We start from the raw sequence: 23,757 nt of genomic DNA, 5'->3' as shown, positions 1-23,757 counted from the left end.
GCTTGTGTTCCCTCTCTCACTGTGTCTCTCTCTGTCAAATAAATAAAATCTTAAAAAAAAAAATTGCCAGCATCAAGATGCTTGGAAAGATATATTTTTGTCTATAGTGAAAAATATTGTATTTTAACTCTGTTTCTTAATTGGAGGGGTGGTGGATTTTTTCCTCCAGAAGACATTTTGGCAATATCTGGAGACATTTTTGGTTGTCATGAATTGGGGAGGGGTGCTACTGACATCTACTGAGTAGAGGCCGAGATGTTGGTAAACATCCTGCAAACTTTAGAAACATCATTTAGGCCTTCATCTAGTAACTTTTTTTCTCCTTGTATTTGGGTTAATGGAAGTAACTCACAAAAGGAAGCATAAGAGATATAAGGGAATCAAATGTGTGCGCCTGTGTGTATGTGTAAAATCAATCATAAGATGTTAATATCTTTTGTTCCATATTCTAAAACTATTATTAAAATAAACTCATTTATCTTTTTATTAAGATGGCTAATGAGAAAGAATAATTGCCTTGTTGCTGGAGCACTGGGTGCATATGGGCTGCCAATCCAACAGCCCATGGTTAGTAAGTATAGGCACATTTATTTTTTTTAAAGGTTTTATTTATCTATTTGACAGAGAGCGAGCACAAACAGGGCAGAGGGAGAGGGAGAAGCGGGCTCTCCACCAAGCAGGGAGCCAGACTCGGGGCTTGATCCCAGGAGTCTGGGATCATGACCTAAGCTGAAGGCAGCCTCTCAATCACCTGAGCCACCCAGGCATTCCAGTACAGGAACACTTAAAACTCACTGTCGCTGCATGATGTTTCAGCCTTCCATTGCCTTTGTTCTCGTTATCATTAACACTGAAGCCATTCCCACTTGAAATCTTCTCAGCACCCCAGGGCCTATGTCAGGGAATCCAAACTCTTTGGCCTCTAAGATCTGAATCTAACCTGGTTTTTCAGATGCATCTACACCGATGCCTCCCCCATCCCCCTCTGAACTGCTAGTCCCCGCAAGTGGGCCTCATTCCACCTCTGTCCTTTGTGTGTGTTTCTTTTCACACTGCTTTCTTAAGTTAAATATAGTGAATTTTCATTTTTTACCTTTAAACGTCTTAGCCATTGTTCCAGGTCTATCTCAATTATCATCTCCTTTGAGAAACCTTTGTTTTGGGACGCCTGGGTGCCTCAGTCGGTTAAGTATCTGCTTTCTGCTCAGGTCGTGATCCCAGGGTCCTGGGACTGGGATCAAGTCCCGCATCAGGCTCCTTGCTCAGTGGGGGCCTGCTGCTCCCCCTGCTTGTGCTGACAAATAAATAAAATCTTTAAAAAGGAGAAAGAGAGAAACCTTTCTTTTGTTTTGTTTTTGTTACAGGTTTTAATTTGTTATTACTTGTTTTACACTTGTCCAATCCACTAACTTTTTATTCTCTCCTTCTCCTGGGTTCCCATAGCATTTTGTTCACATTTGTACATGCATCTATTGCCAACATGATTTACTTTTGTGTCCTACAAATTTTAAGTTTCTGGGGAGTAAGGACTATATTTGGTTTAATTTTGCATTTCTCATGGCCCATGAGTATTTGATAAGAGAACTGAATTTACTTATTTGAATCATAAACTGACATTTGAAGAAGCTCAAGAATGCAGAAATAAAAAGTCATGAGGTACACTGCAATTTTTTTTTTTTTGCATTCCTAGTCAGAGAAAAGCAACTTCTAGTATCTGCTAAAGAAGGAACACTGGGCTTTGGAATATTTTTGTCTCCACTTCCATACCTCTGCCCTTTTTAAGATGAAAAGAAATCTGAAGCTACAGCATTCGGAAGGCTCATCAAATTTTGTAGGTTAATCAACAGCCATAACCATTACAAACTTAGTCTTTTTATTCACAGGGTAACATTTTTCTAGTTCAGAGAAAGTTAATCACTACTGCATAGAAATAAAGATTAATTTAGACAAGCTGAGTGAGTGTAATTCTGCCAACTTTATATTCTTAAATTAAAAACTTAAAGGACAGAGAGTATGTGCTATGGTGAGCGCTGTAAATTTTATAAGACTGATGAATCACAGATCTGTATCCCTGAAACAAATAATACATTATATGTTAATTTAAAAAATTAATTAATTAAAAAATTTTAGTGCAAAAAAAAGAATTTAAAGGACAGTTTCTTAAATGGAATGCATGTGTGCTTGTTTGTCTCATCTCGTGCATGAAGGCCAACACATTAGGGGTGCCTGGGTGGCTCAGTACCATCACATTAGGGGCGCCTTCGGCTCAGGTCATGATCCCAGCGTCCTGGGATCAAGCCCCGCATCAGACTCCCTCTCCCACTCCCCCGGCTTGTGTTCCCTCTCTCGCTATGTCTCTCTGTGTCAAATAAATAAAATCTTAAAAAAAAAAAAAAGACCAACACATTAAAATGAGTCTCAGGTACTAAAAGCAAGATCTTACTGATATTTCTTCTTAGATGTAACTCTTTCCAATGTTGTTTGGGTGTTATATTAAGAGTTTTCTCATGGTTTAGGCAAGTTATAATTTTTTCCAAAATTATTACGGCCATACTCTATGGAGCAGTATTTTCCACCTTCTATTTGGCGAACAGTTAGTGTCACCCAGTCACATTTAGCCCTGACTATAGCTACTTATTTTGCCAACCTATATAAAAAGGTGGAGGGGCCCACTGGGCCATGTACCTTTCAGGTTAGATGCTCTCATTTTCATAACAGAATCTTAAAATACCCTCATTCTAATGGATATACAAATCATATGAATTAATCAACATATCAAAGTTTCTGCCCTTAAATTATGACCAGCAACAATGATTCTGACCCTTCTACTGTCTGAAAATCCTCAACAGCTTATAGTAAGAACTGTTGTTTGTGAGGACTGCCTTAAAGGCATGGATGCAATACCTCTATCACTACAAATCAGAGATGCTAGGTAGGTTGTTGCAGCCACTCATCCATCCTGGGCCCACAACAAACATTGTTTATCTACTACAGAACTTTTTCCTTTTCAGTGTGGACTCAACCACAAAGCTTCCCAACAGTTACTCAGTCAATTGACAAGTTGAAACTTATTTGCCATCATGGGGAATAATGATCTAAATGCTGCCCTGAATAAAGCCATACCACCGAGGGCCTGTGATCTCAAACGAACAAAAAAGTTTGGGTGGTTCATAGGATTGATTCAATACTTTGGGATCGTTGGCAACAGAATACATTGAGGGGATCTATATAAAAGTCCTTTTGGCACTTGTCTCCTACTTAATTCCCAGTGTCATCAAGATGAGGAATCAGGATTTCCCTTGGGACTAAAAAGCAAGAAAACCTGCTTCTCAAAAACAACAAAAAACTAAACAAACGGATGGACCTGGAGGGCATTATGCCAAGTGAAATAAGTCAGACAAAGAAAGACAAATAACATAAGATCTCACTTACATATGAAATCTAAAAAACAAAAACAAAAAACTGAACTCATACACGTAACAGATTGTTGGTTGCCTAAGGCAGGGAATGGGGGAAGGGCAAAATGGGTGAAGATGGTCAAAAGGTACAAACTTCCAGTTATAAAATAAGTCATGGGATGTAATGTACATAATGGTAACTATAATTAATAATACTGTATTCTATATTTGAAATTTGCTAAGAGTAAATCTTAAAAAGTTCTCATCACAGGAAAAAAATTATAGCTATGTATGGTGTTGGATATTTATTGTGATCGTTTCACAATACAAATACTAAATCATTATGTTGTATACTTGAAACTAATATGTCAATTATACCTCAATTAAAAAAAGAGACCAGCACTTACCAAGCCCTTTTCTACCTATTCCAACCCCCTTACCACACCTTACTTTTCTCATCAATTCTTGTCTCAGCCAAACCCAGGTTGGAAAACTTCAGGCTGTAAGGTCCTTGAGGTTTGTCTTGTCACTGGAACTTAGTACTCCATAAATACAATTTAAATGAATGAATAACTGAAAGGCTAATGGTAAGTGCCCTTCCCCCAGAAGTGCCCCGTTCAGAGATTTCTGGACAGGAAAAAGTGGTAACCCCCTTCACTTTTTTCTTGTGGACGCAGAATTATAAATGGAGGGAGTAAACCTCTTTTCTTTAATCCCAGAACAGGGGGAAAGAAATATGGATAAAGTCTATTTTTAGACGAGTATCAGGAATCCAAAGTCTCCTTCCACTTTATAAATGCCACTGACGTCTAGCTCTGAGGCGTGGGCGGCTTTCTCCGGAAACACAAAGGGCCCGGCCCGCACCCGAGCAACTTCCCAGTACCGAGTTCCGCCAGCAGAGGGAGAGCATGACGCGTACACTGGTGAGAGCGGACCCAAAAGTGGGAGTCCTGAGAACCCAGGGAGTGGCCATGACGGAACGCCAGAAAATGCTCAAACGGGCTTGAGCGTGGCCAATGCAGATCGTAGGGTCGTGCCGTGTGGCGCTGGGATTGGCCATGACGTAGGACCCTGCGGAAAGCAGGGAAGGAACGTGACCCGGCGTGAGGGGCGGGGCCTGGACACCGTGGGAAGGAGCGCCTGCGACGTTCTAGGCGGGAAGGGCGTGGCCTAGGCATCGCCCAGGGGCGTAACCTGAGAAAGCTGGACTTAGTGCGTGAAGGGCGTGGCGTGGCCGCTACAAGGGCACGACAAAGCTGGTCGAGACAGCGGAAGAGGTGAGCACAGGCTAAGGGCAGAGGAATTGCCAGAGTGGAAAGGAGGGACGTAGACACAAGGGAGGGATATGGGGTTAGAGGAATGAGCGTGATCCAGGGGATAACAGGGATGTGAAAAAGACCTGTGGAAAGGCGGGGCCCCAGAGTAGCATCCGGGACACAAATTACGTAAGAGGAAGAAGGGCCGTGGTGTAGGCGGACCGCGAGGGCGTGACGCATACGTGAGGGCGTGGCGAAGATGGTCCGGCTCGAAGGAGGGGTGACCCAGGCGGAAGGCAGAGGCGGGACCAAGTTAGTGCGCAGGCGCGTGGTTGCGGCTGCAGGCTCCGAGCGACTGCAGCAGAGGTGTAGCCGGGGCAGAGACGGGGTGCGGACCCAGGCTCTGGGTGGACGGAGAGAGATTCGGGCTCCGACGCGGTGAGTGAGCCCAAGATGGGACACTGTTTTGTCGGAGACTTGGGCTGGGGCGACGGGGACGTGATGTGCTTAAGCGAGATGACGTACCCGGCATGAGGGGCGGGGCGAGGCGTAACGGGACGTAGCCAAGATGGCCGCGCGCATGAGTCTCTCCCGGTTATGGAGCGGAGGGGTCCGCGCTCAGGGAAACATTCGGGTAAGGTCGAGCGGTGATTGGAGCATGAGGAGTAGGGGGGTACGCGTAGCCCTTTCAGAGAGGACAGGTACCGTTCTGCTCATGACCACGCTGTGCGATGGGCCCGGGAGCTGGGGCGGTTCCGCGAGGATGGCCGCAGTGTCGGCCGGGCTTTTCTGTAGAACGAAGACGAAGAGGCAGGGAATCGCTTTTTCCCTACTCTAACCCTTTTATTCCACTGTGTGGGTCACCAGACAGCTACATCCCCTTAGGGTCTTGTCCATTTAACGGTAGAATAGCTGTCTCAGAGACTTTGGGAGGTGGGGGAATTGCAGTTGCAGAAACCGAGGCGCAGCAGGCTGGGACTCACTCACATCTGCATTGTTGCTCTTCCCCCACTGACCATGCCAAAAGCTATGGATAGATTCACAACCACCCCCAGGGCGGGGGATCAGCATCATAACTCTGTCCTGTGGACGTATCTGAGTTTTCTCTATTCAGTTATTTCCTTTTTCATTTGTGCTCTGCCCCAGATCTGGAGGGAAAGAACCCACAAAATATGAACGTTGTTGGTAGCCCTGCTTCTTTGTGGCATGAGTTAAAAGCTACTGTTTGGAGGCAGCCGAAAACTCGTTATCATCAGTGTAATTCCTTCTCATTTATTTTTGCTGATAAAGCTTGAAAATTGTGGGATGATAACGAAGATGTGTACACTTTAATTTGGGTGGAATTAATTTCCTGTCAGCCCCCTGAAAGTCACATTATTTTCTGCTTTCCCTTCATCCTTAACTGCGAATCTGGCCATCTCCACTCTACTGAAAAGTCTTCTGGAATAAGGAGAGAAGTCTGATATCTCTGGTGAGAGAAACTGCCCCACACTCTACCCAAAACCTGCTCCTGCACGTCCCTGAGAACTGTCACTGTTCTCAGCCTGCTTTGGAGTTTACAGTGAACCAAAGTTCACCACACCCACCCTCCCTTCTGGGTCTTGGTAAAGAGCTGCACTATTCTTGAATATTTTGGGAACAAAAATATTCTTTTTAGCCTCATGGCCTCTGCTGAGCACCATAGCTGCCCTGGCAACTATCTGCTAGACTTTTCCTCTCACTGTCCCCTTGGACCTCAAATCCATAGGATTAGCGGGAAGACTGCCCTCTTTCCCTTCCCACGTGCTCCTTTTGCCAGCTTGTTTCTCTCTTCAGGCATTCATCCTCATTCTACCACCAGCATCATCCAGCCATAAAATCACGGGGCCTTCTTCAGCAACTACTTTCCTTCTCTCTCCTCCAGTTGAGTGCCAAATCCTACGTTTTTTTTACCAAAATGGCAATCTCCTGAATACAAAGAACTTTGGTCCATCGCTACTGTCACTCTCTGGTTCAGTGTTTCATATTGTCTCACTTGGATTACTGGAATTTCATTTAAAACTCATATGCCCAAATCTGAGCTACTGATGTCCCACCCAAAACCTGTTCTGCACACTGTGGTCCTCATCTCAGTTCATGACAACTCCATCCTTCCAGATTAGGCCAAGAATCTTCTAGCCATCCTTAAGTCCTTTCTTTCACATCTTATCGGCAGTCTTTCCAAGATGTAGCCAACGCCCAACCCCTTCTCACCACTTCTACCATGACATCTTTTCTTCCACACCCTTGAATTATCCTGAATGATCTCCCTGCTGCTTTCTTGCTTCCCATCCCAGTTGATTTTCAGTAGGGCAGCCTGAGTGATCTTTTAAGAATATAAATCAGTTGGTGTCCCTCCTGTGCTGCCAAAACTCCATTGTGCCCCCATTTCGCTTAGAGCAGTGGTTTCCAATCAGAGGTGATTCCCCTTTTCCAAGGCACATCTGTGGCATCTGGAGACATTTTTGGTTGTCACAGTTAGAGGGAGGTGCCATGGGCATCTAATGGGTAGAGGCCAGGGATGCTGCTAAACATCCTACAGCGTATAGGACAGCCCCCAAACTGAGTTATCTGGTCAAATGCCAATAATGTCAAGGTTGAGGAACCCTGAGTTGGAGAAAAAAGCTTTACAAAGTAGCCTAGAAATCTACATGATCTGGCATCCATGACCTCTCCACCTTCTCCCCTACTACCCTGCTCCTAGTGCACTCTATTCCTGCCATACTGGCCTCCTTACTATCCCCTTGTATGTGCCAGACATGCTCCCACCTCAGGGTCTTTGCACAGGCAGTTCCCTCTTCCTGGGCAATACCCTTCCTCCTGCTAGTCCTATTACTAATTCCTTCATTTCCTTCAATCTTTTGCTCAAATCTCACCTTCGCAGTAAGGCCTCCTTTGAGCAACTTACTTTAAATGCAACACTCCTTTCCTAGTGGCACTCCAAATTTACTTATCCTGCTCTGCTTTTCACTGAGTATATTTTAATTTAATTGTTTGTACAACTGACTTACGTATTACACTGCTGTTTATTGTTTGTCTCCCCCTACTAGAACGTAAGTTCCACAAGGGCAGGGACTTTGTTTTATTCCCCCAATGATCCTAGAACAGTGTCTGGCGTTTAATAGATGTTTGGTTGCTATCCTGATGAATGAAAGGATAACAGAGTGATGGATTGAATGAAGGATGGTTGAAGGAATCTCCTTGTCACTGACCTTCCCGGCTCCACTCTGCCCACTGCATTCCATCCTGTGCTTTGCACACGGAGTCATCGGAAACCGTCCTGTATGTACGGAATAATACCTAAGGGTCTTCCAGTCTCTTGGAAATGGATATTTTTCAAGTTAGTCTCAAATCCCCATCCAGCTCCACCTTCAACTGTGTCACCTGCATCTCTTGGCCAGATTGACACATAGAATTAACCATCCCAAGTAGAAAGGCCTGGAACAGATTCTCCCTCACAGCCCTCACAAAGAACCAACCCTACTAACTCCTTGATCTCGGACTTCCAGCCTCCAGGACTGTGAGACGATAAATTCTGTTGTAAAATTTCTGTTGTTTAAGCCACCCAGATCGTGGTTCTTTGTTACAAACTAATACACTGGCCCTAAGACCCCACGTAGGGATTTAGGCCTGGAGGCAAGGCACCTATATGGGATTCTAAACTTCGTACTAGTCCCCTTTAAAGTGGTGGCCGTGTGTCATGGACTGAATGTTTCTGCTCTCCCTACCCCCATCCATATGTTGAAGCCCTAATACCCAATGCAATGGTATTAGGAGATGGAACCTTGTGAAATAATTAGGGTTTGATTAGGTCATGAGGGTTGTCTTCCGTGATGGGATTAGTATCCTTAGAAGAAAAAGGAGAGTCCAGAGCTTGCTGTCTGTTCCTAACATGAAGGCATAGTGAGAAGGTAGCTGTGTGCAAGCTATGATGTAGATGACCAGGAACCAATTGGCTAGAAAATTGGTCTTGGATTTCCAGCCTTTAAAACTGTGGGAAATAAGTGTCTGTTGTTTGAGCCATTCAGTCTGTGGTATTTTGGTCTACAGCCCAAGCTGGCTAACACGCTGTGCATTTTCACTCACTGCCTTGAGAGTGTTCATTGGCAAAGTGATGCATACAACAGAGTGTGTGGCAGCAGGTTGCAAGGCTGGCTGTTTGCCACAGTTCACTTTACAATACTTGTCCAGACACATGGCTTGTTGCTGGTTATAAAGGGATCTGCCTGGAGTCCGCATTTGTTCCTTTCAAGGCAGTAATAGGAAGTAACTCTGCTTCCTGCTTTTACTGGACACAGCTCAGGTGTGATTTTTTTTGTTCTCTCCTTTCCCTTAGGTGTAGCCTTCTCCTCTCTAGCTCCGATCTAGTGGGGTCAAGGGCAGCAGTACAGGGGAGAAGAGCTCTTTCACAGCCAATTAAAAGCAGTGAAGTACATGAAGAGAGGGAAGGGTGAAATGAGAACATTTGCCTCTTTGCTTAGCATTGGTAGGGATCCGCCACCATTGCCAGACTTTTGAGTGCCTCCTTGAGCAGGCTTAAGGAATAATAGACCACTGGCTACCTCATTTCAGAATCTATTTCCTTTTTTCCCTTAATTTTTTATTTTGGCAAACTTCAAATTTGAACAAGCAGTGGAAATACTATAATAAAACCACCTATGTACCCAACACTTTATTTCTTTTTGTGACTTTGGGCCCCTCTCCTCCCTGCCACCATTGCCAGACTTTTGAGTGCCCTCTGATAGGCCAAAGGCAGAATCTGAGGAGTCGCGGATGGTTTTCCTTGCCATATGATGTGCATTTCCAGAGGCTCCAAGGGGGAGAGATTCATTGCACACCTGGAAGGTGGAGTTCATGCCTTGTTCCACTTTGCATCCCAGCAGCCAACATGGTTCCTGGAACAAAGGAAATGACCATAACTGTTGAAATGCAAACGTTTAGTGCCAGAATTCCCATCCCTGTGAGACTAGCTTCGATTTGTCTCTGGACATGGTCCTCCTTCAGATGGGCAGAGCTTCGGGGGTCCTTCAGATCTTATCGGTAGGGATACGAGGCCCTCCTCTTAAATGGCAAGCATTTAAAAGTGTTTCAGAAGTATAGATAACCACACAACGGGGTGATGGCGGCATCTAGGAAAAGCCCTTCCTACTGTGCAAGAACATGCTGGCAGTCACTTCACAGTGTGCGGTTCTTGGAATCGGGATCAACATCTCCCTCACCAAGGAAGTGTGCCCAGGTCACCGAGCTGCCCTCGCGGGCCAGGCACCGTGTCCCTGAGAGATGCAGCTGTGCCAGAGACAGACAGGGTCCTTACTGCCGCGGGGCTCGTGGCTGGGGAGGTGGCGTCCTAAAGTCCATTCTCGATGAGGTGTGCAACTGCACGCAGCACCGCGAGGCAGACGAGGGCGCCAGGCTCGCCCGGTGAGCGCAGGGTCAGGGGAGGCTTCTGGGAGGTGGTGCAGGAGAGGAAGGCCTGCGGAGAGGGGAGGAATTGACCAGGCGGCGGGTGGAGGAGGAGCATCTGCACCAACCCTGAGGCGGGAGGGAGCTTCTTCGGGAGCGAGCGGGAAGAACCCGAGTCCACGGGGCTGGTGTGCAGGCAGGAGTGGGAAGTGGACGGCGCAGCAGAAGAGTCTGTCCTCCTGGGGTAGCCAGTGAGTTTCCGGAAGAGGAGCGGATTAACCACCGACTCATCCCCCCCTCCTCCCCTCCCCCTCCCCACCCCCAGCCCTGCCATGTGTACTCATAGTCTGAATGCTGTTGTCCTGCTTACAGGTTTCCACTTGATGGGCAGTCTCCGTTGTTTATAGCTTTGCCTCCTCTGTCCTCCTGCCTCTAGGTTATTAGGTTCCTGCAAGTTATTTGGGGCCCGGTCAAGATTTCAAGCTAAACATGGTGGCGATGAGTAGCCTGAGGGTCATTCTTCAAGCCTCTCCATGCAAGTCACTGTGGAGAAGATTGCAGACCGCCAGGTTCGTGCCAGCGAGGCCCTGCAGCCTCTACACCTGCACGTACAAAAGCCGGAACCGAGCCTGTGAGTACACTGCTGCCTTAAAGAGAGCGAGAGGTGGGGGTGCCTGGGGGGCATGGTCGCTTAAGCGGCCGACTCTCGGTTTCGGCTCAGGTTGTGGTCTCAGGGTCACGAGATCGAGCCCCGCGTCGGGCTCCACACTCAGCTTCAAGTCTGTTTGAGATTCTCTCTCCCCCTCCCTCTGCCCTCTCCCCCCCACCTCCCCCGCTGGCCCATGCTCTCTCTCTCAAATAAATAAATGAAACTTTTGAAAAAAGAGACTGAGAGGCTTGGTGTTGCATGACAATGACGTGTGTCCTGTGTTTATCCATACGGGTGTCGGTGGCATTGCAGAGTGGGATTATGTATGTGCCTTTAGAATGTGAGAATAACCACTTGTTTGTCTTCTAAAATAAATGTGGAAAATTCTTTTCCCCCAGGTTTATTGACATAGAATTGCCACCTAACATTGTGTAGGTCGAGGTGTGCCATGTGCTGATTTGATACACATATATATTGCAAAATGATTTCCATGATAGGTTTGGAAAGTTCTTTTCTTGACTAATTTTAACATGTTAAAATGATGTCGTGTCGGTGGTGCCTGGGTGGCTCAGTCGTTAAGCGTCTGCCTTCGCCTCAGGTCATGATCCCGGGGTCCTGGGATCGAGCCCCGAGTCAGGCTCCCTGCTCTGCGGGAGGCCTGCTTCTCCCTCTCCCACTCCCCCTGCTTGTGTTCTCTCTCTCGCTGTGTCTCCCTCTGTCAAATAAATAAAAACAAAGTCTTAAAAAAAATAAATAAGATGATGTCATGCAGAAATAGGATAAGAGAGGTGTCCCAGTTTCAAATACTCTGGAACCTGTTCTGTATCGTTCTTGTTAGCAGCAGTCTTCTTACTGACACTGATCCACAGACTGCGAATTATTTCTGTGAGTCTTTAACGTTCTGGAAGTTGCATGTTAATGTGTGTAAGCAGGTCGGTAGCTTCACGCTCTGGAATATCCTTTCTCAAGTCACAAACGGCAGCGTTCATTCCAGTTGACCAGCTTACCGGCGTGTGCTCTGCCGTAGACGCAGCATATCAAGCGAGGCGGCAGATGGCCTTTCCTGAACGCTTTCGCATCTCGTTCCCCTCCTGAAATACCAGTTCCCTGCCCCATCCCTATGGAGCAGGGATTGTGCACCGAGGTACTGCTGACAAGAGGGATGGGTCATTCTGTGTTGTTGTGGGTGCAGTGTACACTGTGGGGTGATTGGCAGCATCCCTGCCAAATACCCATTAGATGACAGTTGTATCCCCACCCAGTTGTAACAACCAAAAATATCAGCAGACATTACCAAATGAGCTCTGGGGGCACAAAACTGCCCCTGCTTAAGAATCAGTGGGACGGGGGCGCCTGGGTGGCTCAGTCGGTTAAGCGTTTGCCTTCGGCTCAGGTCTTGATCCCAGGGTCCTGGGATTGAGTCCCACATGGGGCTCCCTGCTCCGCGGGGAGTCTGCTTCTCCCTCTCCCTCTCCCTCTGCCTGCCACTCCCTCTGCTTGTGCTCTCTCTCCCTCTCTCTCTCTCTCTCTCTGACAAATAAATAAATATATATATATCTTTAAAATAAAAGAATCAATGCGACGATAGGAGAGAATAATGTATTTATTTGTGGAGAGATGAGTTTGAATTTGTGGAGGGGTAAAATGGCTAAGTATGTTGTTAAAGAGGAATTTTTCATATTTTCTGTTATTTTAAAGGAATTAACAGAATTTTCACGTGTTGCCTTCCTTCTGGATCTAGGTTTCTCCACTTTTTCTCTTTGGGTTTACTCTCTTTTGATATCATATTCACGTAATAAAGAAAGAAGGTAAGAAAGGAATGCTTTTAAATTAGTCGTGCTAACCTAGCTAAATCCAAGGATTTGGAACTGCTCCATAAATACATTTCTATTCCATATTTACTTTGTTTCCTCCAACAATGACAGTGTTCTCATTCAAGTGAACTGGTTGGAGTCATAACAAATTTCTGGTTGCTGGGTGTGGCTTCCTACCAACAGACCCACATCCTACCAGGACTGGCTTATTCTCAACGCTGGCATTTTGTGGTCTGAGGCTTAAAATGGAAAAAATTAGTCATGTTCATGTAGTTACTAAAGTTTTACTTTTTTTTAACAGAGAGTTGAAAGTTAAAGGTCTAAAATCCAACATACGAATGTCTTTAGGATGGTTTGTTTCTTCTAGGGCTGACTAAAACAAAAAGTGGTGGCTTGGGGAGATGTGGGCTTTCCGTGATTAATTTGTCACATCAGATGTTCTTGTTTTTAAGTTACTAAGAAAAAAAGGTAACAGACACGATTTGATTTGGCTTTTGGCATATTGCACCACCCCTCCCTTTTTGCAGGGGAGAATATTACAGTCTCCGCTGCCCTGAGCCACTGAGCATGTCGTGTTCCTAAATCCCAGACCCTCCACTGATCAGTTGTAAAAACAATACGCATTGTATCTGGCAACTTAAAACTCCAGCAGGAGGCCCGTTGTCTACTTGTGTGACAGAATGCCCCAAGATCATTGAGGGTTAGAAAAGATAACATGGAAAGTCCTTAGCTGGTGCCTGCCACACAGTGAGGACTGTGTTGGCCCGTTACTTCGAGTACTAGGATTATCGTCATCACCGTCTTTATCTAATCATCACAGGCTCAGTGCCTCCCTCAGATGTTTGTCTGGCCATTGTTAAGATTGGGTTAAGCAGAATGAGGAGTAAAGGAAGGAGGAGGATATGGCCGATTCAGAAAGCAGCATTTCCCTAGAGCCTGTCTGTGCTTTGTGCTTCACCTTCACTCCTCTCCCCCCCGCCCCCAGGGAATCATTGGCTGTCCACGCACATTGCTGTTTGCTCTTATCTCAAGGAGCAGACGGTAAATGTTGACAGTCCGGCATCTATTACCTAAGGTGCAAATAAAATCAGTTTCGCTTAGTGTATCATCTAGTGAAGTTTAGCCTAATTGTCACATGAAAAAAAAATACTAGGCAGAGATCTTAGAGCAGAAAAAAATAAATTCAATAATGTTAATTTTTAATTTAATGAAATATAAAGAGTATCAACTAGAATGAAGATGGTACAGATTTGTTGTTATTCCAGTGGTAATCTTAACGATCTCCCTGCTTTGAGAAGGAAAACAAACTTGTTTTTTTTTCTTTTTAGGACAACGTGGAATAGAATGGCACTGTATAAAATCTAGCCACTGGCCCCATGTGTGTATTTTCACATAAATGTCAATTTATTATAATTTTATGGGCACAAGTTGCTAGCACTTACCATATTGAAAATTTCCATCATCGGAGAAAGTTCTGTTTGACAGGACTGGTCTGTATCATAACTGTATTAGTAAATTGTTCTATTATTTCTCCTGTTGACTTTGATGAACACAAAGGCTGGACAACAATAGTATTAAGAAGCTTGTTGTTTGTGTTGGGCGCCTGGGTGGCTCAATCGTTAAGCATCTGCCTTCCCTTCGGCTCAGGTCGTGGTCCCAGGGTCCTGGGGTCAAATCTCTAGAGACAGCGAGAGAGGGAACACAAGCAGGGGGAGTGGGAGAGGGAGAAGCAGGCTTCCCGCTGAGCAGGGAGCCCCAATGTGGGGCTTGATCCCAGGACCCTGGGACCACGACCCGAGCCGAAGGCAGACGCTTAACGACTGAGCCACCCAGGCGCCCCCGTAAATAAAAAAAATCTTAAAAAAAAAGAAAAGAAAAGAAGACTTGTTTCGCAATGTCTTCACAGAGAATTTTATTAATCCCTAGATAAAACAAACTGGGATACCCCGACTATGTTGTCTTCCATTAACTCATGAATAATCCTGAGAAACAAAGGACTGGTTAAGAACCCCTTGAAATTATGTTAATAGCCTCAGGGGTGCCAGTCGCTATAAGGAGCTAACACATAGCCCTCAACACATGACCCCCAGGAACTGTGGGCTTTAGTCTCCTGTGCTGATAAATGCATGTGTATGCTGTAGCTACCTGGGCTCAGCATCAAGGTGCATCTAACAGCCCTCATGCTCTGAGAAGACAGTTTGTGATTCTGAGATCATCCTTAACGTTTTGTCATTTGGGAGGGGGCTGTCCCTTTGTATCACGTCCCTGTGCTGAGCCCCAGGCCTACTAGGGTGGTCTTCAGTTCCACGAGGAAATCACACATCTCGAGAAAAAGGACGGTAACAGGGCAAGGCGCGGGAGGAAAAGCCAGTGAGGGTGTAGAACAACAGTGTCCAGTGGAAAAATAACGTGAGCCACCAATATGAGCCATATAGGCAATTCTGTGTTTTCCAACAACCACATTTAAAAAAGAACAAATAGCATGTGAATTACATCTCAGTAAAACTGAAGGAAAAACAAAATTGTTCATTTATGAAATACTATACAGGAAATATATAGATGAAATATAGTATACAGATGAAATTAATTTTACTAATATATTTTACCCAGTATATCCAAAATATTAATCACTTTTTTAAAAGATTTTATTTATTTATTTGACAGAGAGAGAGGGAACTCCAGCAGGGGGAGTGGGAGAGGGAGAAGCAGCAGGCTTCCCGCCGAACAGGGAGCCCGATGCAGGGTTCGATCCCAGGACCCCGGGATCATGACCTGAGCCGAAGGCAGACGCCTAACGATTGAGCCACCTAGGTGCCCCCAAAATATTACCACTTTAACCTGTAATTGGTGTAAAAAGTATTGAGATAGTTTACATTCTTTATTTTGTACTAAGTCTTGAAAGCGTGTAGGTGTTTTACACATTTATAGCATATATCACTTGGAATGACCAAGGAGAATAGAATGGCAAAACCAGAGTTTGGGAAGAATGAGGAGACAGGAAATTTAGGTGGCTGAGGTGGGTTCCTGATAGGAAAACCTTGGCACTGGACACAAATTAGGACTTGACATAGAGACTTTAACGCAGGCACAACGTGATGAGTGGTAATTTAGGAAAACTGGTGAATGACAAAACATGGTAAAGGGTATTAAGACCAAGAGGCATGGTATGAAGTCCAGGGTATAGGGCCCTGAACTGGGCTGCTGGTTATGGGCAAGGCAAGAGATAAGCCTGAAAGATCCTTAAAGAAAATATAATGTGATCAGTAAAGTAATAGGCATAGAGATGGAAAGAAGACTGGAACCTTCCCAGCAGTGCTCTTCATCTTATATGTTCAGTGAACAGGCAGTGATTAAAAGCCACTTCAGTTCTTCTTGGGGCTTATACAACACTGGGAGAGGCAGATAATTAAGCATGTATGCATAGAATTATTACGCCTGTGTGACAAATGTTTTGAAGAAAACAATGTTAGGATTTTTTTTAAAGGGGGGGATCATATAATAAGAGGGTAGTCAGAAAGGTGAGGAGGCGACACTTTTGCCGAAGAGGTGACAAGCCAATAATAGGAGCCAGCCCTGAGCTGAATGAGGGGAAATTGATTTCTGACGAGGAGGAGCCGGAACTGAGGGGCTAAGACAGGAACGTGCTTTCTCTGTTTCACGAGTTGAAAGAGGGACCCTCCTGAGGCTTGGAGACACAGGGTGGTACAAAGACAAAATAAGTCAAAACCAGGACTAGTCCTCCAGATAAGAACTAGAATTGAGCACATTTTCACTATGGAATCTACAGGTATTTTTGTTGCTCATCAGCAGTATAGGAGTGACAGCTTCATAATGGGAGTGTGGCTCTGCTCACTGAAACATGGTGGGTTAAGATCACTGTTTCTGTTTATTTCACTTTCCCCCTATGAGAAGAACCTGAAAATGAAGGCACTGTTGATCAGAATACTTAATCCTCTTCCTGTTTTGAGGGAAAGTATGAGCAACTACCAAGATATTTCAGTCTGTATTTTGTTAAAGTGGAGGAAGGAGCTGGGAGTATTGGGAGAGGAAAATTTTTCGTTTACTCTTCAAAGTTCTAACTGGTCTAAGAATTAAATTGACATGAGACAGATCGACAGAAAAGAAATCCCAAAAGTTTAAGTACATGCATGTGGAGGCTCAATAATACAGTTGTCATCCAAAGAAATGACCAAAGTGGCTAGCATTTCTACCGTTACAAAGAAACAATAACAATGTGGGGAATTGGCAAGACAAAGAAAACGTATTATTCAGGATCTTCAGTTCGTAAGGAATTCTAAACAGAATTTGGGCTGGAGTAGTAAATTAGTAAAAGGAACAAGGGTTACCTATACAAACTTCTCGGCTCTGAATTTCCTATCTCTGGTGATAAGGTTTGTCTCTTTACCTCCTGGTGCAGGAAGAGTACCTTTCACATGGGAGATTTATTTCTTGCCTTCTGGAGGCAAAGGGGGTTCCAAGTGTTCTTGCACTGGCTGTTTCTTAAGTAACTTTAATTCGAAATAATAAGCCAAAGTGGCACATTTTGGGGTGGCCTGCCCTTGGCACCCACAGGAAGAAAGAACAAAAATGTCACTGTATCTCTCACGACAGTTTATCTTGCAAAACAAACCCTTGGGAAAAGCTGGCTTCACTAGGGTGACAGTCACTAAGGGGCCTTGGTCGGGGGATGGTCTGGGTTCCCAGAGGAGGAAGTGGTGGTGGGGGCAAGGAAACCTTCTAGAAGCTGAACTTGTGAATCAAAGGGCATAAATTGATAGGAGCGTTAAGGTCATAAAAGAGCAATGAAGGAAAAGGCCTGCTTTTCTTGGGCTAGTGTTTGCATGGGTGAGAGCAGATTCTGGGCATTTCCTGAATGGAGTGTGGGGGACGAGTCAAGGTGAAAGGAGGGATCGTCTTGGGGATCTGCTTGTTAGTTTCCTTCTTGCCTAGTCCTTACAGGAGACCCTCATGAATTGGGTTTGAAGAGTGTGAGTTGTCAAACCTTCAGCCATAGTCTGAGTATCTTAGAGGGGAAGGAGTTGCAAGGTCTCTTTGTGCCAGGCATGCTTACAACTGAATCAGGGTTGTTTGCCTGTGTTGGAAGGTGGGAGAAGGGTAGTAAAGTTTCCCCCAAACTGAGAAGACACTTTGAGACCGGAACACAAAGCAGGCCACTCCGTACAGTTTACACCGAGTTTTATTCAGAGTAACTTACTGCGGGGTATCAGGCAGGTGACGGCCGATCCAGACGAGACACAGCTATTCTTTGGAAAGTCTGGACCTTGGTCCACAGATTTTATAGAGCGAGGGGCTCTCAGGGGGCGCTGTAGTGAGGTCAGAGGGCTCACATGCATTTCACAAGGTTTGCATGCACGTAATTGACAGCCAACATTGAACAGACCTTGTGGCACTATCTGTGCATCGGGAAGGGGAGAGAGACTGTGTTATCTCTGATAGATTCGTAGGAGACCAAGACGAACCTCTCCACATTCTGGCCTTGGCTGGCATTTCTAAGGTACAAATATTAATCTCTAAGGGGCCCATAACACATAGCCGCCAGACAGGTCTGCGAACAAGATGGAGGACCAAAGATGGAGTCAGTATTGTCAGCACCCCTACAAGTTACTTTCTAATTTGCATTCCAATTAGATTATTATATTAAAATATCGTACCAGGCAAATGCATTTTCTGTTTTAGGTTTTTGAAACAAAATTCTTGTTTTCAAAGGAACAAGTTCTTTTATACTAAGAAAATCAGTAAAAACATTGGGTTTGGATCTCTCCAGAGATAAGATGGTACTGTTTTACAGAAAGAAATAGTTAAAAAAAAAAAATACCCTGAGTTTGCAGAGACCATGGTTTCTCAACTTACTGACATTTGGGGTCATACAATTCTGTGCATTGTAAGATGTTTAGCTGCATGTCTGGCCTCTGTCCACTAGATGTCAGTAGCACTCTCTTCCAGTTGTGACAGCCCAAAATGTCTCCAGACGTTGCCAAATGTCTTCTAGGGGCAGCATCCCTCCTTCTGTTGAGAACGACTGGTCTACTCTCAGGAGAGCCCTCTGTCTCATTTTTACCCCCCGCAAAAAAAACCCATACGGCTAGGATTTTGAATTTATAGATTTTAGCAGCTACCCAAGCAAAACAAATGTCTCCTTTGTAAAGGTCAACCGGAGGCAAGTTTCTGGGCCTTTTTAAAATTTTTCTTAAAGATTTTATTTACTTATTTGAGAGAGAGAGGGAGAGGGAGAAACAGCATGAGAGGGGAGAGGGTCAGAGGGAGAAGCAGGCTCCCCTCTGAGGCGGGAGCCCGATGTGGGACTCGATCCCAGGAGTCCGGGATCATGACCCGAGCCGAAGGCAGTCGCTTAACCAACTGAGCCACCCAGGCGCCCTGGGCCTTTTTTTAAATGAAAAAAGGTGTCTCTGTGAACCTGCCATACAGAGTGGGTTGACTGAATAGCAGCTACCTTATCACTTTCTCAGATCCTTACTCTCATTCTTCGTAGTGGGGTGAGGCTCAGAGGGTCATTGGTAATGATTTATCTCAATTCATGTTTCTTCTGCCTTCCCTACTGCGCTTGGTTCTACCCATCTGGGGTATTTCTACGGGGCAGAGAACTGGAGCACCCCCAATCATGCATGTCGTCCTATCCCTCATGCATGGATGTCTCATCAGCTCTCTGTTACAGGAAGTCCACTGAGATTTATCAGACTTCCCACGAACACCTGGTGCTTGATTCTTTGTAGAAAAATCATTATCAGTGATGTGTGGCAGCTGTGTGGAGTCCCGGGCTCGAGCCCCGCGTCGGGCTCCCTGCTCGGCGGGAAGCCCGCTTCTCCCTCTCCTACTCCCCCTGCTTGTGTTCCTGCTCTCGCTGTCTCTCTGTAAAATAAAGAAAGAAAGAAAAGAAATGACTCCTCCTCCTCGCCAGATTTATCGGTACCTTCCTTCATTTTTCCAAAACCCTGGGGTATTGCCCTCATCTCAATTGGAAGAGTGTAATATCGCATTGTATAAAGAATCCAGAAGTCTTCCAAATCACAAGCTAAATTACAGACGCATGCCACGCAAGCCTTTATTCCTACTAGCCCGGCAATTAAAAAATTTACAGTGCTTTAGTGAACACTTGCGTTCCAAAAATTGTCCCTCCTCTTCCCCCGTGGCCTTTGTTGAAGAGAAATCCACGACGGAAAGTTTCATTAATTTGTACTTGTATGTGAACCTGGTTGGTGGGTGGGGCTCAGAAGATGATCAATAAAGAAAGGAAACCCGTTTGAGAATCCCCTCCTTCCACGTGGTGCTAGTCTGCACGCATCTTACTGTCCTCAGGAGACCGGGCGGCACCTGGTTTAGGTGAGAGGAGAGGGTAGACCGAGCGGCTCGTGGCTGACAGAGCAGCAGGCTGCCCCTGCGCCAGGCGCTCTCTGAGCCGCCTCTGTCCCCTGCTTCCGTCGGGCCCATGAGCCCCCGGGTGGCTAATTCCTGAGACTTGGATTCCGTCACCTCGACACACGCCAGCACCGGAGTTGCCTGCCGTGTGATCCCGGATAGCGGTGTCTTGACGATGGCCCCGCTGTGCTTTCTCCTAGTGCACCCGCTCTGGGAGACCGTGGACCTGGTCCCGGGGGGCGAGCGCCAGTCGCCCATCAACATCCGGTGGAGGGACAGCGTCTATGATCCTGGCTTAAAACCGCTCACCATCTCTTACGACCCCACCACCTGCCTCCATGTCTGGAATAACGGGTACTCTTTCCTCGTGGAATTTGAAGATTCTGCAGATAAATCAAGTGAGAGCCCGACTGGTGGTCTTGTCTGGAGTTAAGGGACAGCCTCGTGTCAGCCCAGGCCACACCACACCGCATCCACGGGCACGCAGACCGCCTTGGGCAGTGGCATGGGACTCACTGCACTGAGCTTTTCTTTTTTTAATGTGGTAAGATACATGTAACATGGAATTTGTCTTCTTAACCATCTTTAAGGGTACAGTTCCACAGTAAGTCCAGTCACACTGTTGTGCAACCATTCGTCTCCATTACTCTCCATTTTGCAAAACTTAAACTATACCACTTAAACAATAACTCCCCACTTTCCCCTTACCTCAGCCCCTGGCTGTGACCATTTTACCTGTCTGTCTGAATTTGACTACTGGGTACTTCATTTATGTGGAATTGTGTAGTATTTGTCTTTTTATGACTGGCTGATTTCACAGAGCAAAGTGTCAGAGTTCACCCATATTGTAGCAGATGTCAGAATTTCCTTCTAAGACTGAAAAATACTCTATTGTATGGATAGACCATATTTTGTTTATCTGTTCACCTGTCTGTGGACACCTGAGTTGCAACCACCTTTTGGCTATTGTGAATAATGCTGCTATGAACATGGGTGTCCAAGTATCTTCTGAGGTGTTGTTTTCCATTGGTATATACCCCAAAGTGGAATTGCTGCATCATCCTTAGAGTTTTTTGAGTGTATGAACCATGTCCCTTTTCATTTTCGTGCATGTTTCCTTCTGGTATGAGTGGTGTTTTCTATTCATATATATATACACACACACACACACACACACACACACAGAGATTGTGTATTTGAAATTTTGTTTAAAATTAGATATTTGAATTTATTTTTATTTGAAACCATATATATAGATCATTTGAATTTTATTTGAAATTTGTTTTCTGGTATGTGGAATGTGTGCTAATCTTCCTCTGTTTGCTGATGTTACAAATAGCTTCTATATTAAATAGTAATACTCTTTAGCCAGATTTTAAATGGTAAGATTGCAGTACAATGGAAAGGATAGGCAAGAAAAAGAGACTTTGTATTTTTAGTCACATTTTGTATTTTAGCCAACATGTATGTATTTTGTCAACCATTGATTTATTTATTCGTTCTGTATTTGCTGAGTGCCAGCCATGTGCCAGCCATTGCACCAAGTGCCAGGAATACTAACTAGATTCTTGATCTCCCAGCAAAGTGTAGTGAGAGAAGCATGCAGGAAATTAGAATTATAAAGCCAGTGTGATTTGAGGAAGGGTTTCTAAAAGTGCTGTGGGACCACGGAGGACGGGATGATGTAGACTGCTCCGAGAAGTCTGTGATGACTTCACCAAGGACAGGTGTTGATGCAAAATGAACAAACCTAGAATATCTGGGGCGGTGGGGGTGGGGGGAGAGTTTTATTCGAGCCCAAGTGAGGACAGCTGCCCAGGATACACAATGTTCACAAAGAAGAGAGTGCTTCCTGTAAAGGTTCATTTGAGGTAGGGTTACATACATTTTATATACATAAGAGGTTACAACATTTTTAAAAAGTTACAAATAATTAGACAAAGAACTTTTCTGGAAGTTGCAGCCCTTAAGTTTCCAGTATATGCAGTGCTATCTGACTTTAACCTCTTGGGAACCAGGGAAGTTTCTTACTTTCTCTTATCTTTTGTGTTCAGAATGCACGTTTTTGGTTATTTTCAACAAAGCAGATACAGTGTGTGCCCAGGGCAGACGTGGAGGGCATGCTCTGAGGTGTTGCTGAGTCATTTTGACCTTGGCAAGTGTTAAAGCAGAGCTTCCCTGGGAGCCCCGGAGCAGGACCCACAGATATTAAAAGTTGAAAATTTTCTTTATCTGGGGACATTTATCTTGGGTATTGAAGGGTGAATTGGAGTTTGTCAAAAGGATTAGAAGGGCATTGGAGACTGAGGGAAAATCATGTGCAAAAGCAGATGTTCAGAAAATGGCCAAAAACAGTGACCAATGCAGAATGTGCATTTTGGGGAGAGACAGGAAGAATGATGATTGTTGCCGCTTAGGAGGGGAGATAGAAGACAGCTTCATCAGTACTGGTTATTTTTATACGACAGTGTGGTAGAGCATGATTTCATTCAATTAATAAGTCATTCGCTTTATTTTTTGAGATTAACCCAATCAGTAGCACAGGTCCACAAGGTCAGATCAATCCAAGTGTGAGACGGTAGGAGCTTAAATGAAGGCTGTAGCAATTGAAGTAGGGAGAAAGCACGTTTTTAAAAAGCATTTCTAAAATAAAAGTGTCATGAGCACACTGTGAAGGCACACACAAGTTGTGTCTTCCCACAATGTCAGCCTTATTCAGTCCTAAAGGAAAGTTAACAATTATAGAGCAGGTCCAGGTTCCCAGCTCAGTGACATTTCACCACGTGGTTAACTTGGTTTCTTACCTTTCACACAGAGCAGGACAGAAAACAAACCACACAACAAAGAAGATAACACAGGGGGCAGGAAGTGAAGGAACCAAACACATAATCAGTCTACGGGCGCGTAGTTGAGGTAAGGTGTCAGTCCAGGCCAGGTCAGCTCTCGGCACTCACTTCTGATATTCAAGCAGCGGAGGATCTCAGTGCTGTTCAGAGATCCGTTGGGCACAGCTTTCAGCAACAGATGCCTTTTGTAAGTGGTTAGACATAGAGGGGTTATGTCTGAGGAGTCTGTTTGCTGCAAAAGCCCTCTCTTTTTAAAGGGATTGAATCAGTCCTGGGCCCCTGCAGACGTCTCTGCTTCTGCTTGTTATAAGTTCTGGTTGATGCTGCTCTCGGCGATATCTGGTAGCTGCAGTATGCTTAACTGCCTGTATCACCACTTGACATGGGCCCCTGCTTGACATGAGTGCCTCCATCTTGCTCTCTACAAAAAGCAACGGGACTTGGAGATGGACTCCTCTTCAAGTGAGGAGAAAGCGAAATTAACCACATCCTTGAGTCATCTCCCTTGGGAGGCTGGGGGGATGGTGATGCCAGAAAGGTCATGAATGATGGATGGGGAATAATTTGTAGGGAAGTATAGGGAGCACGTAAGGAAATAAAAAAAAATTTTACAACTTTTCCCCTAATTTAATTTTAAATACTACGTGAAACACACTTGGAGTGGTTATCCATCGAAGAAGAATTGTGTCTTCACCTCCTGTTTAATTTCCATAGGGAGAATCTGCTTCTCTCAGGATAAGCATCTTTACTGCTTTTGATGCCAGTGGATTTTGGATTTTCATATTTCCTGCAAATCAAGATGGAAATGAACAAATGTTGATCCCTTACTGAAATGTTATCCTCTTTCCTATATAAATACTTTTCCTCATCAAATAAATCCCTTTATTTCAAAGTAATATTAAGTGCTCCTGCATAAATTTCTTCCTTTTCTTTATTTCTGTCTCATTTTGCATCAGATTGTCATATGCTTTTCCCAGT

General features: G+C 45.0%; 1 protein-coding gene across 1 annotated transcript; it reads left to right on the top strand.

Annotated features, from left to right (window-relative positions):
• The first annotated feature begins 4,765 nt into the window (after positions 1-4,765).
• LOC141374288 (carbonic anhydrase 5B, mitochondrial-like) lies at positions 4,766-23,631 on the top strand. The gene is made up of 4 exons (XM_073902052.1): positions 4,766-5,092; positions 10,512-10,706; positions 20,134-20,331; positions 23,494-23,631. Exons 2-4 carry the CDS (start codon positions 10,565-10,567, stop codon positions 23,535-23,537), a joined length of 384 nt encoding a protein of 127 aa, XP_073758153.1. The 5' UTR covers positions 4,766-5,092; positions 10,512-10,564; the 3' UTR covers positions 23,538-23,631.
• The last annotated feature ends 126 nt before the right edge of the window (positions 23,632-23,757 follow it).

This window comes from Callorhinus ursinus, unplaced genomic scaffold (genome assembly GCF_003265705.2).
Source record: "Callorhinus ursinus isolate GAN/ISIS: 27379988/994484 unplaced genomic scaffold, GSC_fseal_2.0 scaffold16, whole genome shotgun sequence".
NCBI lineage: Eukaryota > Metazoa > Chordata > Mammalia > Carnivora > Otariidae > Callorhinus > Callorhinus ursinus.
Note: the sequence above shows the minus strand (reverse complement) of the source record. Positions and strands in the feature narration are given on the sequence as shown.